The sequence below is a fragment of the Rhinolophus sinicus genome, linkage group LG01 (genome assembly GCF_036562045.2).
Source record: "Rhinolophus sinicus isolate RSC01 linkage group LG01, ASM3656204v1, whole genome shotgun sequence".
In the NCBI taxonomy this organism is placed as follows: domain Eukaryota; kingdom Metazoa; phylum Chordata; class Mammalia; order Chiroptera; family Rhinolophidae; genus Rhinolophus; species Rhinolophus sinicus.
This window is the reverse complement of record NC_133751.1, coordinates 86,760,850-86,782,231: the sequence shown is the minus strand read 5'-3', so window position 1 is coordinate 86,782,231 and position 21,382 is coordinate 86,760,850. Positions and strand designations below refer to the sequence as shown.

General features: G+C 37.7%; 1 protein-coding gene across 2 annotated transcripts in view; it reads right to left on the bottom strand.

The window, feature by feature from the left end:
• Window positions 1–21,382, bottom strand: part of VGLL3 (vestigial like family member 3) — a 50,569-nt gene that overhangs the window by 14,734 nt on the left and 14,453 nt on the right. For both annotated transcript variants that reach the window (XM_019745441.2, XM_019745442.2), the window contains exon 3: window positions 12,412–12,927. In XM_019745441.2, the coding sequence (XP_019601000.1) occupies window positions 12,412–12,927 (516 nt within the window). The remainder of the gene's footprint in view (window positions 1–12,411; window positions 12,928–21,382) is intronic.

Genomic DNA, 21,382 nt, shown 5'->3' with positions numbered 1-21,382 from the left:
AAAGATAATTTGCTGATAAAAAAGACAATGATCTCTGAAACAGGCCTTAATGATTTGAGTGATTCTTTTTCAGAGCCATGCTAGAATTACCCATGAGCTCTTTTCAATCTCTATAGTTTCCCTCTCAGGCGAGCACATACGTTTCTACTTTTAAAAAAGTCCCCAATCTTAACCACAGCTGGTTGATGACAACTCCTTTAAGAAACAATCAAAAGATGATGGTATTGCCTAATTTTGCTTGCAAATTTGAAGAAAACATTTCAGAAAGCAAGAGGTGCTACGCAATGTATATAGCTATCTGTAAAAATGTGTTTATAAAAATAATACTCAAATGGAAAATGGATTAGTTTTTAGTTCAAAACTTTTAAAAATTAGCATGTATTAGTGGAGTTTGGGTGAGTTTAATTACATGCATAGTCTAACTTCCTTGTTCTGCATATAAAATTTCTGCATATATATATATATTTAGTACCCTCTCATTCCACATGGCAGAGTGTTCTATACAGAGAAAACTATGTTTTAAAATTCCTTGAAGTTGTACATCCTGATACTTCTTCAAATCCTTTCCTTTATTCTTTATTCCACCTCTCCCATTGTCTGCCCACCCAATAAAAAGCACCCAGTTTTCACTGTATGGCCAATACTGGAATTTCTGTTCTTCGAAAACAGAAATGAATTAAGTTAGATACAGTCAGGAAGTGGCAGAGGCATTTAAAGCCAGCATCTCAATTATTCACGCTGCCTTGCATCTCTAGTGTGAATTTCTTTTTCTGTTTGAAATGCACCATACTTGTTGAGGATAATGAGAGCTTTAGTTCTGCACCATGTATCACCATCTAGAAAACACATGTATGGACATTAGTTTATTGGAGTCTCCCAGTTTTGTTAGTGTGCGATATATTATTTCCATTTTGCATCTAAGGAAGAGGAGGAGCTGAGAGGTTATGAGACTTGTTCAACACAATGCAGCTAAGAGGTGATATGGGTCCCAGAATCTATATTTTGGTCCTCTGCTTTTCCCAGATACATCTCTGGACACACATTTCTACATCTCTGCAAAGATTAAACTTCCCTATATTGACCATCATTCTTATGAGCCCCCAAGTGATTTGGAGGTGGGAATAAATTATTAATAAAATCAATCTCTCTGTCCTCCCTTTTTCCCTCTTTCTGCTTCACACATATACGTATGCACATACATACATACATACTAATAGGTTTTTGTATTCTAAACTTTCCTCCCTCTCTCCTCCTTAAATTCCAATTAGTGACCAATACCTGAAGCCCTAAAAGGAAACACATGTTGACAAACGAGTTTTCTCTGCTTTCATTGAATTACATGTGCACGCACACACTGCACAGACACACTGATACAGCACTTCTTGTCATTCATTTTTATAAGAAGTGCATATAAATGCTCTTTTGCATCTTTTTTTCAGTCAGCAATACCACACAGAACATAATTCACTCATAGACCCCCTTTGATGTCACCTGATTCCAGTTTTTTGCTACTGTGAAAATTGTCACAATAAACATTTTTGTACATATATTCTCATATGCTTCTGCTGATATTTATGTGGCACAGACTCATAGGAGTAAGAATTCTGGGCCAAAGTTTATGAGTATTTAAAATTGTCATACATTTTCTAGTTTCCTTATTTAAAAAGCTTACAACTTCTTAATTTTCTACCAGCAATGTATGAGAAATAGCTTTTTCCCTGAACCAAGATGTATTTTATATTTTACAGGGATTCAAATTGATACACACACACACACACACATGCATGTGACTATTTATATTATTAAGCAAGTGCATCCTAAAACATGTCGATTCCTCTCAGAAGGTTCCTGAATTTGTCCTGTAAGTTACGAGGAGGATCTGTAAGAGAAATTCCCCATGCTTTGGGCATTGTGACATATGGCACCATTCTATGGATGAAGGCCCAGAAGAGAACCTGGACAAGATCGACGGAGCTCTGGGGTAGCACTGGAATTTCATTAAGGTCCTGCAGAATCCAGCCAGGGATACTCAACACTGACAGCAGTGCTCTGGAATGCACTTCTCTCTGTGATTCACCATCCAGGTCCTTTTCATGCAGATCTCACTCTCTGGCATATTGCATGCATCTCAAAGATGGTTTCTATTACCCTTCTGGTCACAAAATTGTCATTCTGGACACGTGCCCTATACAACTAATGTCATTCAGGAGTGTATAAATATTTTAACACACCTTTGGTGTTCTTTTTCTTTTTTCTCTCAGTGAAAAAATAGGCTTGTGACATAAGACAAAGTTTTGCAGAAAGTGTGAAACAACTGGTTGTTAACTGCTAAAGTCTTTATTGCTACCAAATCATAACACACTTTTTAAAAAGTCCAAAGAAAGTAGTAGTTTTTAAACATTTTGCCTAGTACTTTTTTTAAATCTGCAACTATTGCCTTGTGACATTTTAACTATCCTAAGTGAGATAATAACCTGAAGGTAAATATCCAGAAACTTACACAACTTTATTACACAGCGTAACTACCACTAAAAAAATGGAGTCCTATGGCTGGCTTTTATAAAAATACTATTTAATTTGTCTATCTGCTGAAATAAAATCATTAGAAGTAAACTTCTATACCTCTTCTATCTTATAACACCCCACCAAAGAACATTTCCTAACTTTCTCATCATTTATAAAAGTTATTAATAATGTCAGGATAGACTTCAATGAATCTATACTGACTGACCTGATAACCTTCAGAATTCTAACAACTGAAATAAATGTTCCATGAGATGGACGGAAGTAGAAAGGATTGAGAGTGTCTTTAGTTGACCACCTTCAACATACGTTACCTTGATGTCCTCTCTTCTCTAGGGTGAAAAGTACCTTAGTGCTTTCATATTTTCTATAAATCATGCTATCCTGTTAATTATTACTGTGACTCTCCAATGACTTCTCTCCAAATTGACCTTATCTCTCTCATTGCAAAGCCTGGAATGGGAGAATTATAATATGGAGTAAATATTCAAATATCTCAGGTTGGTTACTCTTGGTTTCTTTTAGTCTCTTTTTGCAAATAATTTCCAAGAGGTTATTGGATATGAATATACATTATTTTAATCCTCTTAATTATCCTCAGTGAAATTCAAAAATTAGTTCACATTCTAAAAGGGGATGTTATAATAGTTTAACATGATTATTGTGAGAACTTTCGTGCAAGCTCAGTCTTTTGTGTCCAGGCTGGTCAGCACCAGAGCAGCTACAAGAAGGCATGGGTCTTGCGATGTGATCTAGCAAGATGGCAAATTTATAGGTTGGATAGAAAAGTGTGTGGTAACTTGATGTTCATCCCTCTATCATGGAGAGCTACTGCCTGTCCATTTGCGGCTCTAATGCATAGCTGTTTTCCACCTTGCTTTTTCATTCCCTGCATTTGCTACCACGAAGATGTATGAGTATATGTTTCTACTAAAGGACAGCAATGTAAAAGCTATCCGTAATGTAAAAATCTGTATAGGTTTGAGCAAGACTGACCACCAGGATCTTAACAATTGAACCAGTTTAATATATCTATTGCAAAGTGAACACTATGTAACAATTTTAAGCAATAATAACACAACTTAAATCTCATTAAAATATAATTTTCATAGCTTGCAAATGAAGGCACTTTCAAAAACTATTTAGATTGAAAGATTCAGATTAAGATAGAATTTTTTTTAAATGTAGTGTACAAGCTTTATACCATAACCATTCAAAAAACCATTGAAGATGAATCTACGTTTATGATATTATCAAACATAAGTGACTATGAAGAAAAAATAATAGGTAAGAAGGATACTTGTGTATTCCAAACTTCCCCATTGGTGCCCAATGCTCACTATCTATTATCAAACTTTAAGTCCTCAAAAAATGTTTTCCATATTTCTTAATGGAATAATTCTATTCACAGGTTAATCAAGCCCATTAGTATGAAAGTCCCTTCAGAAATAATTCAGTTTATGCCTCAACACCTAAGAGAATACTAGAAACATAGTTTCCTGTACTTATGAAAATTTTTGCAACCTACATTTAGTAAGTAATTTGTAGGTCTAGTCTCTATTGTAGTTTTGTTTTTCTCTGTCTAGCAAGAATCAATGTCCCATTCTATGATACATAATCTTGATTTCACTTGATATCTGAAGATATGGTCACTGGGGAGAGATAAACAAGATAATGTTTAATACCTGGCTATAATCATTGTTTGGGGTAGAATCATATAATGATTCACTCACTCATCAAATCTATTTATGCAAATGTTTAACTAATGTTCACAGAACAATTTCTTTGACAAGCCACAAGGTATCTCAACATGTTAATCCCCTTTTAGCTCCAGATTTCCTTAACCTATGATATATTACAAAATGCTCTTCTGTTTTGATTTTTAATTTTAACCTACCGAAATGTATCATAGCATAAAGAGCATGTGTACCTCAACTCTAAATTTTTAACGTACATTTTATATTGAGTAATTGTGACATCATTCAAGGTAAAAAATATATATATAAAAAATTGTAGCTAAAATAACATGAGGGACCCTAAAAAAAATAAATCTGTGGATCTAGAGATGAAAACAATCTCAAACCATGAGCAGCTTGTGTTTATAAAAAAGAAGTCATACCACAAAGCATGACTCCTTTTCCTATGGTAAATTTAAATACAGTAGATGAAGAAGAAGTTATAAATAAAGTCAACTCTGTATTTCAGTAAAAAGACCTCATTAACACATCTTTACTTAAAAAAATAATTCTTTACAAATAAGTGTTTTCAGATTTTTTGGGTAGATACCCAGGAGAGGGATTGCTGGGTCATATGGTAATTCTATTTGTAATTTTTTGAGGAACCTCCACACTGCCTTCCATAGTGGCTGCACCAGGCTGCATTCCCACCAACAGTGTATGAGGGTTCCTTTTCCTCCACAGCCTCTCCAACACTTGTTACTATTTGTCTTGTTGATGATAGCCATTCTGACTGGGGTGAGGTGATATCTCATTGTGGTTACTATTTGCATTACTCTGATAATTAAAGGCCAAGACAAGGAAACAACCAAAGTGTCCCTCGATAGATGGTTAGATAAAGATGCGGTATACCATGTTTCCCTGAAAATAAGACCTAGCCAGACCATCAGCTCTAATTCGTCTTTTGGAGCAAAAATACAAGACGCAGTCTTATTTTAATATAATATAAGACTGGGTATAATATAATATAATAAATATAATATAATATAATATAATATAATATAATATAATATAATATAATATAATACTGGGTCTCATATAACATAAGACTGGGTCTTATATAAGACCAGTTCTTACATCAATTTTTGCTCCAAAAGATGCATTAGAGCTGACGGTCTGTTGAGGTCTTATTTTTGGGGAAACACAGTATATACACAATGGAATACTATTCTGCTATAAGAAAAGATGAAAAACACCATTTGCGACAACATGGATGGATCTTGAGATTATTATGCTGAGAGAAATAAGTCAGACTAAAAGAGTCAAGAACCATATGATTTCACTGATATGTGGTATATAAAACTGAAAATAACAAAGGAACTAGACAAACAGATGAAAAAACGAAAACTCATAGGCACAGACAATAGTTTAGTGGTTACCAGAGGGTAAGAGGGGAAAGACAGTGATAGATGAGGGTAAACAGGGTCAAATATATGGTGATGGAAAGAGAACTGACTCTGGGTGGTGAACACACAATGTGATATATAGATGATGTATTACAGAATTATACACCTAAAACCTATATAACTTTACTAACAATTGTCACCCCAACAAATTTTAATAAAAGAATAATTCAAATTGGTTGGGTATACAACATTGTGTGTCTTATTTGGGGTAAATTATTGCCGATAATAGGAAGGAAGAATGACAGGGTTTCAGTGATATGCATTGTATGGTTATAGCCACTGAAAGATGAGTAGTAGTTCAGAATTCGCTTAATGTCACCTCGAAAAAACCTGATTATGATACAGACACAAATTCTTACATTCATACATGCATATCTAATAATATGTTGTATCATAATCACAAATACACCTCCATTTAACTCTCTTCTTCCTGGACATGAAGGGTCCCAGTACAATGCTCTGAACTTCCTGAAGTTAGTTTTCCATATCCTTCGAAAACCTTCTTTCTTCATCTTACCCTTCCAGGTATTTATCTTCAGCCTCACTTACCCTTCCTAACCTACACTTCTCTACAGCAGCTTAATGTCAGTGAAAGTTACTGATAAAAGCTGAAAACTGTGGCTTTTATTATGGGAGGGGGAATCAAGATAAATAGCATTTCCCAGAGAACATTTCATGAGAAGTTAAAAAGTAGGCTAAAAACAAAAACATGCCCATAAGAAAATCGGAGTGGAAAAATCTCCTATTAAAATTTAACATGTTTCTTTACTAAAGAATTTACATGCTAAAGTGTGATCTCAAAAAGAGGTAGGTAGTAGGCAATGTTAACAAATACATTTCACCATAGACCTTTTCTTTCCTCAGTTAAGCTCTTATTATCACATGCTGAAACTATTGTTCCATGGATCCCTTTTTGAGACCCCTAAAGGAAAAGGGGAAAGCCTAATGTGGGATTTGGGATAACAGTGGTTTTGTAAAAATGTGGATTTTCAGGAGGGGGGCAGACACAGGTGCCCCATAATCGTATCAACATGCTGACCATCCTAAGGTATCTGTATATAGTACCTATGCAACACAAGGAGCAAAAAGTGAGAGCCAACTAGGCATGACAGCAAAGTAGGGCCAGAACAAGGGTGAGGGGAGCGAGGCACCCTGGGGGCAAATTTTAAGGAGGCATTTACATGCACTACTCTGAGAATGAGTATCTCTTTAGATTTTGTGCCTGAGGCACCTCACTCTCCTCACCCCAGCCTGTGCCCTTCAGAAAAGATGGACCATCTCACTCACTTCACTCTTATGGAAGAATTTTGCCTACAAATCCCCAGAACTCTACCCTGTTACTAGATTCTGTAATAATTTTTAAATTAATTACAGATATCGTAAATGTTCTTTGAAAAACTTTCAAGAAATACAGAAATATATAAAATAAAAAGTGAGGTTCTCTCAAGCCCACAGTTCTACTCCTGGGTATATAGGTGTATATACCCAAGAGAATTGAAAACATACGTTTACATAAAACTTTTACATGAGTGTTCACTGTAACATTATTATTAGCCAAAAAAACAGACACAAACCAACTAATGAATAAACAAAATGTAGAATGTAGTATGCATAGCCATACAATGGCATATATCCACCCTTAAAAAATAATGAAATTCTGATACATGCTGTATGGATGAATCTTGAAAACACTGGCTAAGTAAAGGAAGGCAGACACAAAAGGATACATATGTGACTCCATTTACATGAACTGTCCAAAGCAGCCAAATTCATACAGGCAGAAAGTAGATTAGTGGTTGCCAGGTCACAGGGGGTGGGGGAGGGAGGAAGTGGCTATGATTCCTAAGAGATACAGAGTTTATTGTTGACGTGATAGAAATGTTCTGGAATTAGACAGTGGGGATAGTTGCACAATATCATCAACATACTAAAAACCACTGAATTGTACATTTTAAAATGGTGTAGTATATGACATAGGAAATACAGCTCAATAATAATAATTTAAAAGTGAAAAAGAGTGAGGGTCTGTCCACCTTCCCTTTGATTAACTAAAATTTATAGAATACCTATTATGCACAAGGCACATTTGTAAATGCTTTACTCATTAACTCATTTAATCCTCAAAACAACCCAGAGATATCTTTTAAAGGTAAGTTGAGGTAACCAGGGGGTTAAGTAATTTGCTCAAAGCCCTGCTGCTAGTAAGTGACAGAAGTGGGCTTATAAAATAAGACAGTCTGTCTTCAAAGCTCAGGAGGTCCACTAATTATCAGGAGTAATAATTATTACTCATTAAAACTTGGGGGTATATATTTCCCAATGATTTTCACTGAGGAAGTGCGGGTGCACACATGTGTGTATGTGTGTGTAGATAAATAAAAACCATACACATGGGACAATACTAGGGGTCAGAAAACTATAGTCCATTAGCCAAATCAGGCCCATTGTCTGTGTATATATAGCCCACGAGCTAAGAATGGAAACATGGGTTTTATATTTTTAAATGACTGAGAAAGAAGGAAATAAAAAAGAGCAGCAGTCATGACACATGAAAAATATACAAAACTCAAATTTCAGTGTCTATCAATAAAGTTTTTTGGGGACACAGCCATCCTCAATTTAATTAATTTATTTTTTTATTTTTTTCCCTCTGTGGCTGTTTCTACACTACAAACGCAGAATGGAGTAGTGGTGACAGAGATGGCATAAATCGCAAAACATTAAATATTTTTATCAGTCCCTTTACAGGAAAGTTTTGCTGACCCCAAGATTACACCATATACGATACTCTAAAATTTTCTTTGGTCATTAAACTTTGTATCATGTTCAACCTTCCAGATTTCCTTATGGATGTCTGCAAAATAAAAATGTACCTAAAATTATTAAACCTTTCCCCTACTGAGAATGTCACATCCTTTATCAAGTTGCTCTCAAAATGCTTTCATTAATTTATCTATTTCCTAATGGAATGTGAAAGTGACCTTCATTTTGGTAGCCTAGTACTTGGATGTGGAGAAATTTCATGCTTGTCTCACCTGAACGCAGCAGGCTCTTCCCATGGCTGCTCAGTAGCCACCAAACATTGATGCAGAGTCCTGAGCTGAGCTACCGTTTTGGGCTGCATGGTCAGGTCAATGTCGGATAGACTGTAGACAGGAACGCATCTCTCATTCTTCTCAATTACCCTACCTTCTTTAGTTTGGCAGAAACTTCTGTTTCTTTATAAGTAGTCATAAAAATAGACAAGGAGCTACTCTTTTGTTGGCCCTCATGTAGTGGATATTGTGATGGGTCATTGATCCCTACCCCTTCCGTGTTTAGACATTCCTTCCCCTACTGTTGGCAGCTCATGCCTTTCAGTTGTTTCTTGCGTTGGAAATTGCCTTCAGCTGAACGGTCACTTGCCTAATGCCATGTACCCTTACCATGGGCAAACCCATCCAATAACTGGTCAGTGCAGGAATATAGAAGCCCATCCACTTCAACTTAAGGCAAGGCAATTACAAAGGGCCATCTGATCTCCAGAGCAACCTGTAGAATCTACTAAGGCTCAGTTAAACCTAATCATAGTGAGACTTCTCCTGCCCAGTTCTTCTCTCATCCCATAAAGTTGTTGCCCTGAGAACAACACCCTGTAAAATATCTACAATCAAATCTGGATCTTGGAGTCCATTTCTTCTGGAAACTGACCTAAAACACTCCTCTCTAACTCTTCCTAAAGGAAGAGAGATGTGATATTTGATATGATGCCTGAGTTCGGGACAGGAAAATAAGCACATATGGCTCAGCCCCTTCCTCTCTGTTTCTGGGCGAGCCCCCATGTCGGGAGGTGCACGCTCCACCTGCTGCTGCCTTTTGCAGGGTAAGCCCAACAGGGTCATGCTTCAGATGATGCTTCTCAGAAGCAAGTCTGAGCAACAACCCTCAATCTCTTTTCACAGTGATGAGTCTCTAAACTGTGTGACAAAGAAGATGTCTATGGGAGTCTTCTTTGAACTCTAGATTGTCCCTAGAAGTTTAGATTTCTCCCAAAATCTAAATTTAATCTAAGATAGTAGGAAGTCTAGTTGTAGCAGTAAGCTTAATCTAGGATCTCCAATTTGGTCTGACCAAATTATTAATAATTTGATCTTTGTTTGCTTTATTCCATTGTCTTTGTTTTCTCAGTTGGATGAAAACTATGGGGCATGGATGAATCATGATCATAATCCTAAACCCACAATGACAAAGAGCAGCATTATGTATGTTCAGCAGGTAAATAAATCTTCACTTCTCATCGTTAACTGTTCATAGTCTAATTTAACAGTCCAAATCAAGTCTAATTTATGTTTATATGTAGGGAGATGCTATCCCAGCAACTCCTTAGAGAGGGGCAAGTCTTGAGAACTTGCAATTCAAACAAGCGGTTTTCAAATAGGAAAACTGAGCCTGTTTCTTTATTTGTAAATGAAACTAAGAAGACCCATTTCAGGTTTAGTTAAGAATTAAAAGCAATAATATATGTAAATCATCTCTGGCAATACCTTACAAAGTGGGTACTCAATAAATGTTAATTCATAGCTCAGTAAGTAACAAGAACTACTATATAATACACACAAATGGGTTCTCTATAGATTTTTCAGAGAGAACAAAACTCCTCACTCCTCTACTTCCAAAAAAAGTAGGATGATTTTCACCCAAAAGAGATTATTTAAAGACTATTTATACAAGTTAGTGTATCAGGCTCACACCAATGTTGACAAGTACAAAAGTAGGTAACAGGTGACAGAGTATTAGAAACAGAGAACAACAAGCAATCATATTCATGTTCCCCCTTTATGTTCTAGAATATACAGAGGGGATGCTTTGGATTGAATAGCTTTGTCCCCCTAAAATTCAGATGTTAAATCCTAATGCCCAATGTGACAGAATTAGGAGGTGTGGCCTTTGGTAGGTGATTAGGACATGAGGGCAGAACCCTCATGAATGGAATTAGTGCCCTTAGAAAAGAGATCCCAGAGAGCTCCTTTATCCCTTATGCCAGTTGGGGAAACAACGAGAAGACAATGTCTGTGAACGAGGAAGTAGGCCCTCACCAGACCCTGAAGGTGCCAGCACCTTGATCTTGAACTTTCCAGCCTCCAAAACTGTGAGAACTAAATGTTTGTTGTTTAAGCCACCAAGTGGATGGCATTCTGCTATAGCAGCCCAGTGACTAAAAAAAATGAGAACGTTCCCTTTGCCTGCTAAGGGCACTGTTAACTCTGAGCACACAAGTACTGTGGTGGGGGGCGGGGGGGTGGGGTGGTGGATAGGGCAGAGTCTCCAGAAACTGGATACCCATGATGGCAGTTACCACATTGGCACTCATATCTGGCCCGAGGCATCAAACAACTCAAGAGTTGCCTTCATTCTGATAGCATGCAGCAAAGGAAGAAGAGAAGCTTGTGGTAGTTAGCCTCATCACACTCTCTTCTCCTAGAGAGGGAGAACAAGTCTCCCGATGGTTTGCCTAGAAAAGCAGTTTAAACCTAGAGACTCAATCGAAATCTGAAATGGATGAGGCTAGGCAATGAATGACCAACATTGGAAAGCCCCATGCAGAACCAGTAACCAAGATCAGAATGTTCAACTTACATGAATGTCACTTCATGGTGAGCATTTACTACTCTGGGGAGTTCTCAGCTATGAACCAGCATTCATATTAAAGATCCTGCACACTTTAGAAAAACTAAGGAAAGACAGTTTCTTTAAAGTTCTGGAAAGAAAATTCTCATATGTCACAAAGTGTTCCGGGAGAAAAACCTGGGATTGGAGGTGAAGGTGGGTGACTTTGGAATGTAGACTCTGGGGATGTAATTAATCTATCACTGACTTCATTTGTCTTTTTAGCTTCTGATGCCTATGATTTCATGAACTCAGAACTATTAATCCTATGAATATGACTAGCCTGGTCTAAAAATCAAGCTCAAACATTTAACACCATAACCTTCAGAAACAGTGAATTCCAGAGAGGAGCTGAATGCTCTGTGAATAAATATGTCCCTTACCATTTTTAATTGTTTTTTAAATAAATCTGTTGAATATAAACTTTACAGTACTTTTGTGTGTGTGTGTGTGTGTGTGTGTGTGTGTGTGTGTGTGTATTATTTAAAGCAGACAGAGAGGGAGAGAAAAAGAGAGGAAAAATAAAGAGGATGAGGAAGAGGGGGAGGAGGAGAAAGGGAGGGAAAAAAAGAGAAGGCAAAGGAAGGAAAGAGAAGGGAAGGGAAATCCAGTTTTTTTAAAATACATTCCCTAATTCTTTTCAAAGAGTAGATCATGAACTGCACTCCAGAAAGCAGTGTGTTTTATAAGTCGTAAGACCTAACAGAAGGAGAGAAGTAAAAATTAACTGAAACATACTATTTATGACTTCTGTTAGGATTACACATAATATAAAGCACAGAGAGAATTTAAAGAATATGCTCAACTCTATATAAACATAAGGTACCAGAGATTCCAGTCCAAAGGGACAGATTACTAACTTAAGAAGTGGGAGAAAAGTTCCAAGACCTTCTCAGGTTGTACTCTATGAGCTAATCATACCAGTTTCTCCAGGAATGCAGAATTATTGCAAAATATAAACATATTGGCAACGCTTAACTTTATGTAACATAGAAGAGAAAAAAAAATATTTCAAGGTATTTAAAACATCCCCAATTTAAAAATATTCATTTCTTAACTTTTTCTTCTTTGTATGGAAAGGAAGAAATCCCCCAGCTCACCTGTATCAAACCCCACACTTGGTACTATGTCCACAGTTCCGTGAAAGGCTCCGGCCCACGCTGAGGTAGCAGTGGTGACTGTCGTTGGATCTGTCTTTGTGATGTCACACTGGGGAGCAGGAATCCTGGCTGCACGCACTGACGGCATCAGCAGGGGCCCGTAGGATGGATCCAGGGCAGAGCCAGCAGAAGAGTGGTGGTGGTGGTGGTGGTGGTGCCGGTGGTGCATGTGGGCGTGGGGGTGGTGGTGCCGCATGTACACATCATGCATGTGGCTGTAGGATGGGCTCACCTGAGATGCCAAAGGATAGTGCCAGGACTCAGACACGGGAGGGGGAGGGGCTGGGCCAGTCTGGTGCAGGCCATGTCCTGGCCAGGGGCTGGGGTCGGCCGCGGTAAAGGTGCCAGGGGGGGCCTGGAAGTCAGGATGAACTCCCCCCAAACAGGGTGGAGGTGGAGGCTGGTAAGAGCTGGTCCAAAAAGAAGTCGGGAAACTACTCCTCTGACTTGAGCTGTCTGAGAAGACAGAAAAATAAATTATTTACATAAGATTCAGATCTAGGATGGACTTGCCTCTACTTGTCCAACTTTTACAAGCAGGCTAACCAGTATGCATTCTTTTTCTCCCTACACAGAGGTGAACTGAAACTAAGCAAGCCTCTGTGCTCTTGTGCCAAGTCAATGCACAAGGTTCAAGGTGCTGAATGAGTCCCCTCCAACCCTTGTTTGTTTAGCTTATGCAGTCACAGTCTGTGTTAAAGTTTGCAAGTCTAGATTTAAAAGCTTCATGTCTTCCTGGGCATCTTGCTGCCATCACATCTGAGCTCCCTAAGTGGCTGGTAATGAAAGCTTATGCCATAGATGTGATTCAGGTGGGTTGGGAATAATGTTTACTAGCTTCCTTTAAACACAAATACAACTTGCATTCGAACTAAACATTTTAATGCTGAAAGTCACAAACAGAAGAAAGGCTGTACATAATTATGATCATCAACACTCACTTTCCATCAAAAAGACTCTATTCCAAGTTTATTTTTTTCTGTAGAGATCTACAGTCTCTAGACTGAGACTAATAATAGCTAATATTTAATAATAGTGACTAAAAGCGGAACACTGGTCCAGGGGCATTTCATGGATGATCTCCATGGATCCTCACTCCAGCTCTATGACGTAGTTCTTGTTATGATCTCCATTTCATCAATGTGGAAACTGAGGCAGGGGAGAAGCCCAAGACTTCACAGCTGGCAAGTAGGCAACTGAGCTTTGAAGAAGACAGGGAGCCAGCCTCGATGGCTGGCATTCTTCATAACTGTGCCACAAGAGGGCATAATTGTAACTATAACTTGAACAGCAGAATTTGATGAAGAGTCTGGAAATCGTGAGTGGAAGAGATTCAAGGAAGGGTCATGGGTTTGAGGAGGTGTTTGGAAAAGGGGGTAATATCAAAGAAGAGCACTTAGAGATAAAGAAGAGAGATTTTTTCCCAACTCTGCTTCAATTTCTCCCCCACTTACTCCTCCATAATATATTTATAGATGACCTACTATGTACCAAACATACAGAGGCCAGGGATGACCAAACAAACATCACTTTTCATCACAATCCAATGGGGGAGGATAAGGGAATAGATATGTGCAACGCAACATGGTAAGCGCTCTCATAAGGGGGAGCACAGGAGGGGCCTAAGAAAGGGATTGCTAAATTGAAGGAGCGAGTAGGACTAGCCTCGTTAAGAGGTAGGGAAGAGTGTTTTAGGCAAATAAAAAAGTATGTAAAAAAAGGCCCCAAATATCTCTCTCTCTCTCTCTCTCTCTCTCTCTCTCTCACACACACACACACACACACACACACACACACAAAGTAGCATTTGAGAGATTGAAAAAAGTTCAGAGTGCAAAAGGTGGCAAAAATGTAAACTAAGGTCCAAGAAGGACCCAGATGGGTAAGGCCTTGCTAAGGCCATACTGGATGTGGGCACTGTCCTGAGAAGGCCCCAGGGAGCTTTAAAGGATTTTAATCTAGGGGGTGACGTAGGCAGATATCTGTTTAGAAAGATCGATACCTCCTGCGCTAGCCTGTGGCCATGGTGTGGTGTAGCTGAAAGAGCACTGGACTGGGAGTCTAGGGTCCCAGCCAGGAACCAGCACACAGCTCTTACCCTACCTTATTTTATGGCCCCCAAATAAATCTGTTGACCTCTCTGGGGCTTAGTTTCTTCCATTAAAAATGAGGCATTTGAATTAAATTGCAAATATCTTTTGGCTCCATAGTTCTATCATTCTGTTAACTGACCTATGATTTCTATCTGTAGCTAAAGATAAGGTTGCTTAGCATATTAGTCACGCATCTACAGTAAGATGCTATTTTTATGCTGGGTTCCATACAAAAGAACTGTGCTAGATTTTTCCATTGAATAAAGGCTCTCCTAGAAGTACTCGGAAATGAATATATTCAGAAGTCTGACATATTCATGTTTTCACTTCATAAATTTCTAGGACATAGTTTGTTGGTTTGTGTTTTTAACCTCAGGGAAGCTTATATAACTTGAATCAACCACCACAAGTGTAATTTGACTAACATAATTAGGATATCACTGTGATGTTCAAACATTCCCTTTCTCTAGCTTCCTTAAGGGCTGTAGTGCTAGCACTGCAAACTCTACCATTGCACCCCTGTCAGCCCTACACCAGAGCTGTCATCATTCACTCCATTCATTCATTCTATAGAGAGATGGCTATTCAGTGTTTCACATTCCAGTCTCTCCCCTGCAGAATTTCCGTGGATCTCAAAACCCTTGGGGGAATCGAGGAGATTATATGGTCTTCAAGAGGCAAAAGATGGAGGTGTATATTGTCCTCAGGTCCTCAAAACAGTCCTGGCAAACTTTTCATTGAATGACTTTGTTTTGTCACAATCACAATCCATCAGAAAATAGCACTTAAAATCAAACTTACTGGCATTGAGGCAAGTATGTTTTATTTAAGAATTGTCTTCCTTTGACATGAGAAAAGGCTGCCAATGACAAGAAAGAACATTGTGTAAGCTGTGACAAGAAAATTCAATTTGCCTTAAGTGGTGGCCATTATAGAATATTTCTGTCACACCCAAATGAATGTTGTCAATGATTAAAGTTTAAAACCCATACCAGGAGTTTATAGAAGCTCCTTATTATCAGCTAGTGTAGCTTTGCCACCATCAACCTGCCACTTCGTACGGATCCAATCTTTGGTACCAAACCCTTCATTCTACTCATAAGTTTGCTCTCCTGGTGGGGCCAGAATCCCACTATAAAAATGGCTACCCCACCTCTCAGGTGTATGCCAGAAATACAGAGTTCCGCCTTGTTAAAATCTCCCATTTAAATATCAAAAGTACAGAGAGTATACATCACCTCTTTGCATGTTTTCCTTTATTTTTTCATTTATATGTAAATAGACCCAATTTTATTTTATAGATGCTTAAGCATTTTGGATATGCAGACACAAATGTGAATAATGAATGAATTCATTACCAAAAATCTTGTCCACTTATGAAGTATTGTGATTAGTGAAGACATTACCATTGAAAGTGGAAATCTGTTTTTAAATATATACTTCATAAAGTCTGAACAAAGCTTTGAAATGCCCCAGAGAAAAACAAAATTAAAAGCAACTTACTATTTCCCAGTTAGTATGTCTCCTGAGATTAATACAGACTTTGCAGCGATCTATGCAGCCATTTCAAAAACAATGTTGCATTTTACAAGTAAATGAAACGATATCGAATAGAAAATATGTTTATGGACAAATCTAAACTTCAAAACCATTATTTGGTATCTTGATTGTTAAAAAATAATCTTGATACAAAGAAACAGATGATATGCTTTTTCTTCATGCCTGGGAATCAGTGTACTTATTTCATATGTATGTAAATTTTTTCATTACATGACTCTTTGCTTACGAGTACTTAATCACAGCCACATTTGTTGGATGAAAAAGCATATGAAAAACTGCGCACCAGCTATTTCCGTGAAATATTGCTTTTCAGGCTAGTGGGGGAAACTCAGAACTGTATACTGTTAACACTCCATGGTGATGTTGGGCTCAACGTTACTTGATAGTTGGATGATATTAACACTGACAATCTGACATCTACAAAAAAATCTGAATATTTTGATTCAGTTTGCATTTGGGATTAAAACATATTGTACACACAATATTATTCCTAAACAACAACAACAAAAATGACAAATTCACACATATCCACTACGATCTACCCAAAACATACCCAATACTCTCACTGTGTGATTTATACCAGAAATATACCTTAGAGATATAGAAGAGTTTAACATGGAGCATCAAGTGGTTCTTTCAATTCACAGTAGTTGGGATACTTTTTATATTAATTCTAAAGGTCTCCGAAAAATCTAAGGGCAAACAGTTTAGCAAGAGGAAATTCAACGTGTGATTTTAAAAGATAAACACTGTACTACCTGATTTTGAAAAAAAAAAAGGAAATTATATTAAAAAGAAAAATGGGACAATAAAATGTCGTAGAACCTCTATCTTATCTTAAAAATCTCCAGAAAACATTCTTAGAATAAATATTGATTTAAAACACTAATGTGAAAAGATAACATTTACCTTTTTATTAGTCTCAGTGAAAAAAAAAAAAATGCTACTGCATTCTTAACCTAAAAGATCTACATTACAATTTAATTCCCATCCTCTTGTTTGCTTCCCATGAAAAGAAATTGTTGGGTCAGAGGTGAAAGGATATGCGTTCCAACATTTTCTGTCACTCAGGAATTAGCATTACCATTATGTCCGAAGATTGCCGGCTAGTTACTTTGTTCTAGAGTTGTTTAAATGGGCCTCGTGACTCTAAAATGAGTTTCAAAGGCGGTATCAGATGCCCACACTCCTTGGAGGCAGGACCATGAGGTCAGTCAGCCCTCACTTCCCTTCCACGTGTCTTTTCTAAACTTCCCAAAAACAATTACTCCAACAGTGCCTCCTGGAGATGCAGCTCAACTCTCTCCTTCTGGTCTCAGCAGCTCAGGAGACCAGCCCTCCTTCCTTTCCTTTCCCCTCTTCGTTGTTTTAGGTTAGTGCTCCTTTTGAGTGGTCTTTCTTATGAGAATGAGTTGTTCCAAGCAGATATTATGTTGATCAATCAAGCAATAATTACTTTGCTACTACATAAGAAAAAATGTCAATAAGTTTACTCTTCAGCATGGTTTTTAAGTCAGCAATATATTTTGCTATGACTCTACTTAACTACACCCCTTTCCAACACACACACACACACACACACACACACACACACACACACTTTCTGTAATAGTACTTGCGCTCTGAGATCCATGCATGGACATATTTGAAGCTGACGCTTCTATTTAGAGGGGTGGTGGGATAATCTAACTCATTAGGTTTTCGTAACTGAGAAGCCCTATTCAATTCCTGCTAGAATATATAGTGGAATAAGAAGGAATTGATGTTATATTGTGCCAAAGTACAAATATTCCTTGTCAATTGTTTGCCTAACAGTTGCACAACACCTAAAGAGGATTTCCCTCACGTCATCAAGTTATACATTTCAAGTATGACCATTTTCCATTATTAGCTGACATCTACTCTTGTCTAAAGATTTACTGTGTAAATATATTCTGCCATCAATCATGATTCAGTTTTAAATTCCTTTGTAGCACTGTAGCACTTGTGCAGCACTTTAAAAATCTTTGTGCCGTAAATTAGACCCTTTAATTTAATACAGCTGTCCAGCAGCTACCGCATAAAGTACTGTTGTCATGACCATCAACATTGTCAATAGCTTTGAGGACCTATATGTCCAAGACACTGTGTTTTTGCCAGAAACACAAACTTCCAAAACAACGTTTCTGTATAGAAACCCAAGGTTGGTATTTTACTCACATGCGCAAAATGAGTGGAAACTCAAGTAAGAGAAAAAATGCATCTGACCTTGATTTAGCACCTTCCTTCAAGCCCTATGCCAAATTATTTATATACATTATTTAAAGAGTCTTGACAATAACCCTAGAAAATGGGTAACGGCAAACACATATTATATAAAGTTGAGCCCAGAGATATTTTAAGTAATTAATGCAAAATCACATTGCAACCAGACAGTAATAAGGCCCAAACCTGAACCCAAAATGAAAAGAATCCAAAGACTGCATTATTCAAACCTGTATTGCTTTGGCAATTAATACAAAATCCCCAATAACTCTCTTCACTCTCTTCACACATGGGAATCTCAATTTATTATACCTGTCTTTAAGATGTTATTAACGAAATCTTTATTTTGTGAATCTATGAATCGTATCCAAGTTGTATATGTTTATCTAAAACTGACTGATTTACAACTAGAAACAACTATGGTCAAGTTCTATGCACAAATGGAAAGTAAATTATACATTTGAAATCACAAAACTTTACAGAGAAAATATTTCAACAATCACTCAATTCAACCTCCTTGTTTTATAAATAAGAAAACTGTAATTAAAGATTTCATACAACTTATTACTAATAATTTTCTATTAAGGACTGTTTTGTTTTCTAATCCAGGGTACATGGTATGTACTTGGTTCATTTAATATTCAGTCACTTCATCGTTCAATTCATATTTATTCCAGATCTTCTGTATAGAAATGCGTTATCCCGAGTGTTCGGGGAAAATGATGTGCAATAACTAGGACTACTAAGGGCTACTCTGATAAATTAAATAGACATAGAAAGCTGTAAAAATTCTCGTGGCCAGCATTTTTGCTTCTCATTAAATACTATAAGCTCAGCCATTACTTAGGGCCTTTCTATGGGCTGTTGCCTCTGCCTTGAATAATTTCCCCTAGATATTCATGTGCTTCTTATTTTCCCTCATGTCTGTGCTCAACTGGGATGGCATCAGAGAGCGCACCTATTATCACCCTAAGTAAAATAGTACCTTGCATTTCATTATATATTTATTATCTGTCTCTTTTACTGGAAAGCTCCATGAGTGTAGAGTCTTAGACTTTCTTGTTCACTGGTATTTCCCCACCACCTAGACTATAGTAAGACTTTAATAAATATTTGCTGTACAATTCAATGAATGAAACAAGAGATAGATTTAAAGGCCAAATTTAAGATAATGCCAAGAAAATTGTAATACTAGTTACTAAATCATTACCATTATCCACCCTTTCTATATTGCAATTTGACACCTGTCCAAAGGTCTTCTCTATTCAGTCATGCAGATTATGGGAAAAACACTGAATTGTAGAGTTTTTACATATATACAACACGTCACTTAAAACTATGCTGGTTTTGATACCATAGACAAATCATTCTCACCTCTAGTTATGATTTGGGGCTCACATTCCTACATTTCACGTTAAATGATTGCTAGGTTGCCAATGCCAGTATACTAAAAGAAATAGGCATTGTATTAATTATTCTCCTAGGACGGATTATCTTGATAGGATTTATTATTGATAGACCAAACTATTCATTAAAGCCAGTAATTAACTGAAATTTTCACATTTTCACCCTGTACAAGTTATTAAACATATTCACTATCGCTATCAAATAGGGAATCGGTTGATTCCATAATATCTTAGGTTTCCAAGGACTTAGTTCTCAGTTCTTGTGGGAAGTCTGTAATATGTCCTAATCAAATCTGTGGTGATGCTTCCCAAGCCACCTCTATCAAGGTCTCAGTCATTTGAGTTTGTACTCCACCTTCCCCTCTATAGTCACTCCGTATCTTAGAGTTCTTCATATTTACTACAAAGAGGGAAAGAAGGAAGGGAGGGAGGGAGGGAGGGGAGAAAAAAGCATCATATCTACAAATTAGGCCCAGCAATTTCATACAGCCAAGACCTCTCCCACAATGGAGTGGAACCATTCCTCTGATGCTGAGAGGGGCCCGACCACCCATCGCCTCTCACCTGCCCCCCACATGTAGCCTACCACAGGTGAGCAGCCTTTCCTCAGCATAGGATCACCTGGGCACTTGCTAAAGTATGATTGCCAGAGCATTCCTTTAGAGACTCTGATTCAGTAGGTGTGAGTTAAGGGGCCTACAGTCTGTAGTTTTAACAGCACTAGATCGATGATTGTCAAACTTGAGCCTGCCTCTGAATCATACTGGGAGGACTAGTTAAAACACAGATTACTCTGCCCCTGAGTTTCTGATTTAGTAGGTCTGGGGTGTGGCCCAAGAATCTGTATTTCTAATAAGCTCCTACGTGGTGTCAATGTTCCCAGACCTGGAAACCACACTTTGAGAACCACTTTACTAGACACTGCCTGTAACCTGGCAAGTTCAGGAAAAAAACATTCATAACACATTTCTTAAAACTATCATTGGAATGAAGTACTATTTTTTTCTCTAACCTTATAATCACACCAATTAAGATGTCACCCAACAATTTTCAGTGAGGTAGCACTCAGATTCAAACACACCTCTGTGACCTCTATAGAGAGAAATAAAGAAGAGGATGCCCGATCTACTGTTTTTACTTTACCAAGGTAAAAACAATCGTCTAAACCATGTAGGTATAGTCAGCCAATAATGTCTGGATTGTACACTACAAAGAGTTAAAACCACAACAAAGCAGGACAGAGAGAACTATCAAGAGAACACAGAAGGCTTTCAAAGTTTGTATTCCTGGGTCAGATTCAGATCTCGGCTATGCCACCACGTAGCACCTAGTGGAATGAGCAAGAGCTAATTTTTACAAGCTGATCCAGGCACGCCTATTATTTAGAGATCCAAATTGGGCCATCGGGGCTTAAGGAATGGTGCCTCGCAGCTGGATCCTGCCACTATAAACGCCGGCTGGTTGCATCACTACTTTCCATGAGGAATTTAAGGGGTGTGACTGCATCCTTTCCAACCCTGCATTCCACATGTGACAAAACCGATCCAGCTGTTTGTCTGAAAGAAATTCCTTGCTGTCCTTAAAAATTAAAAAGCAAGTGGATATCCG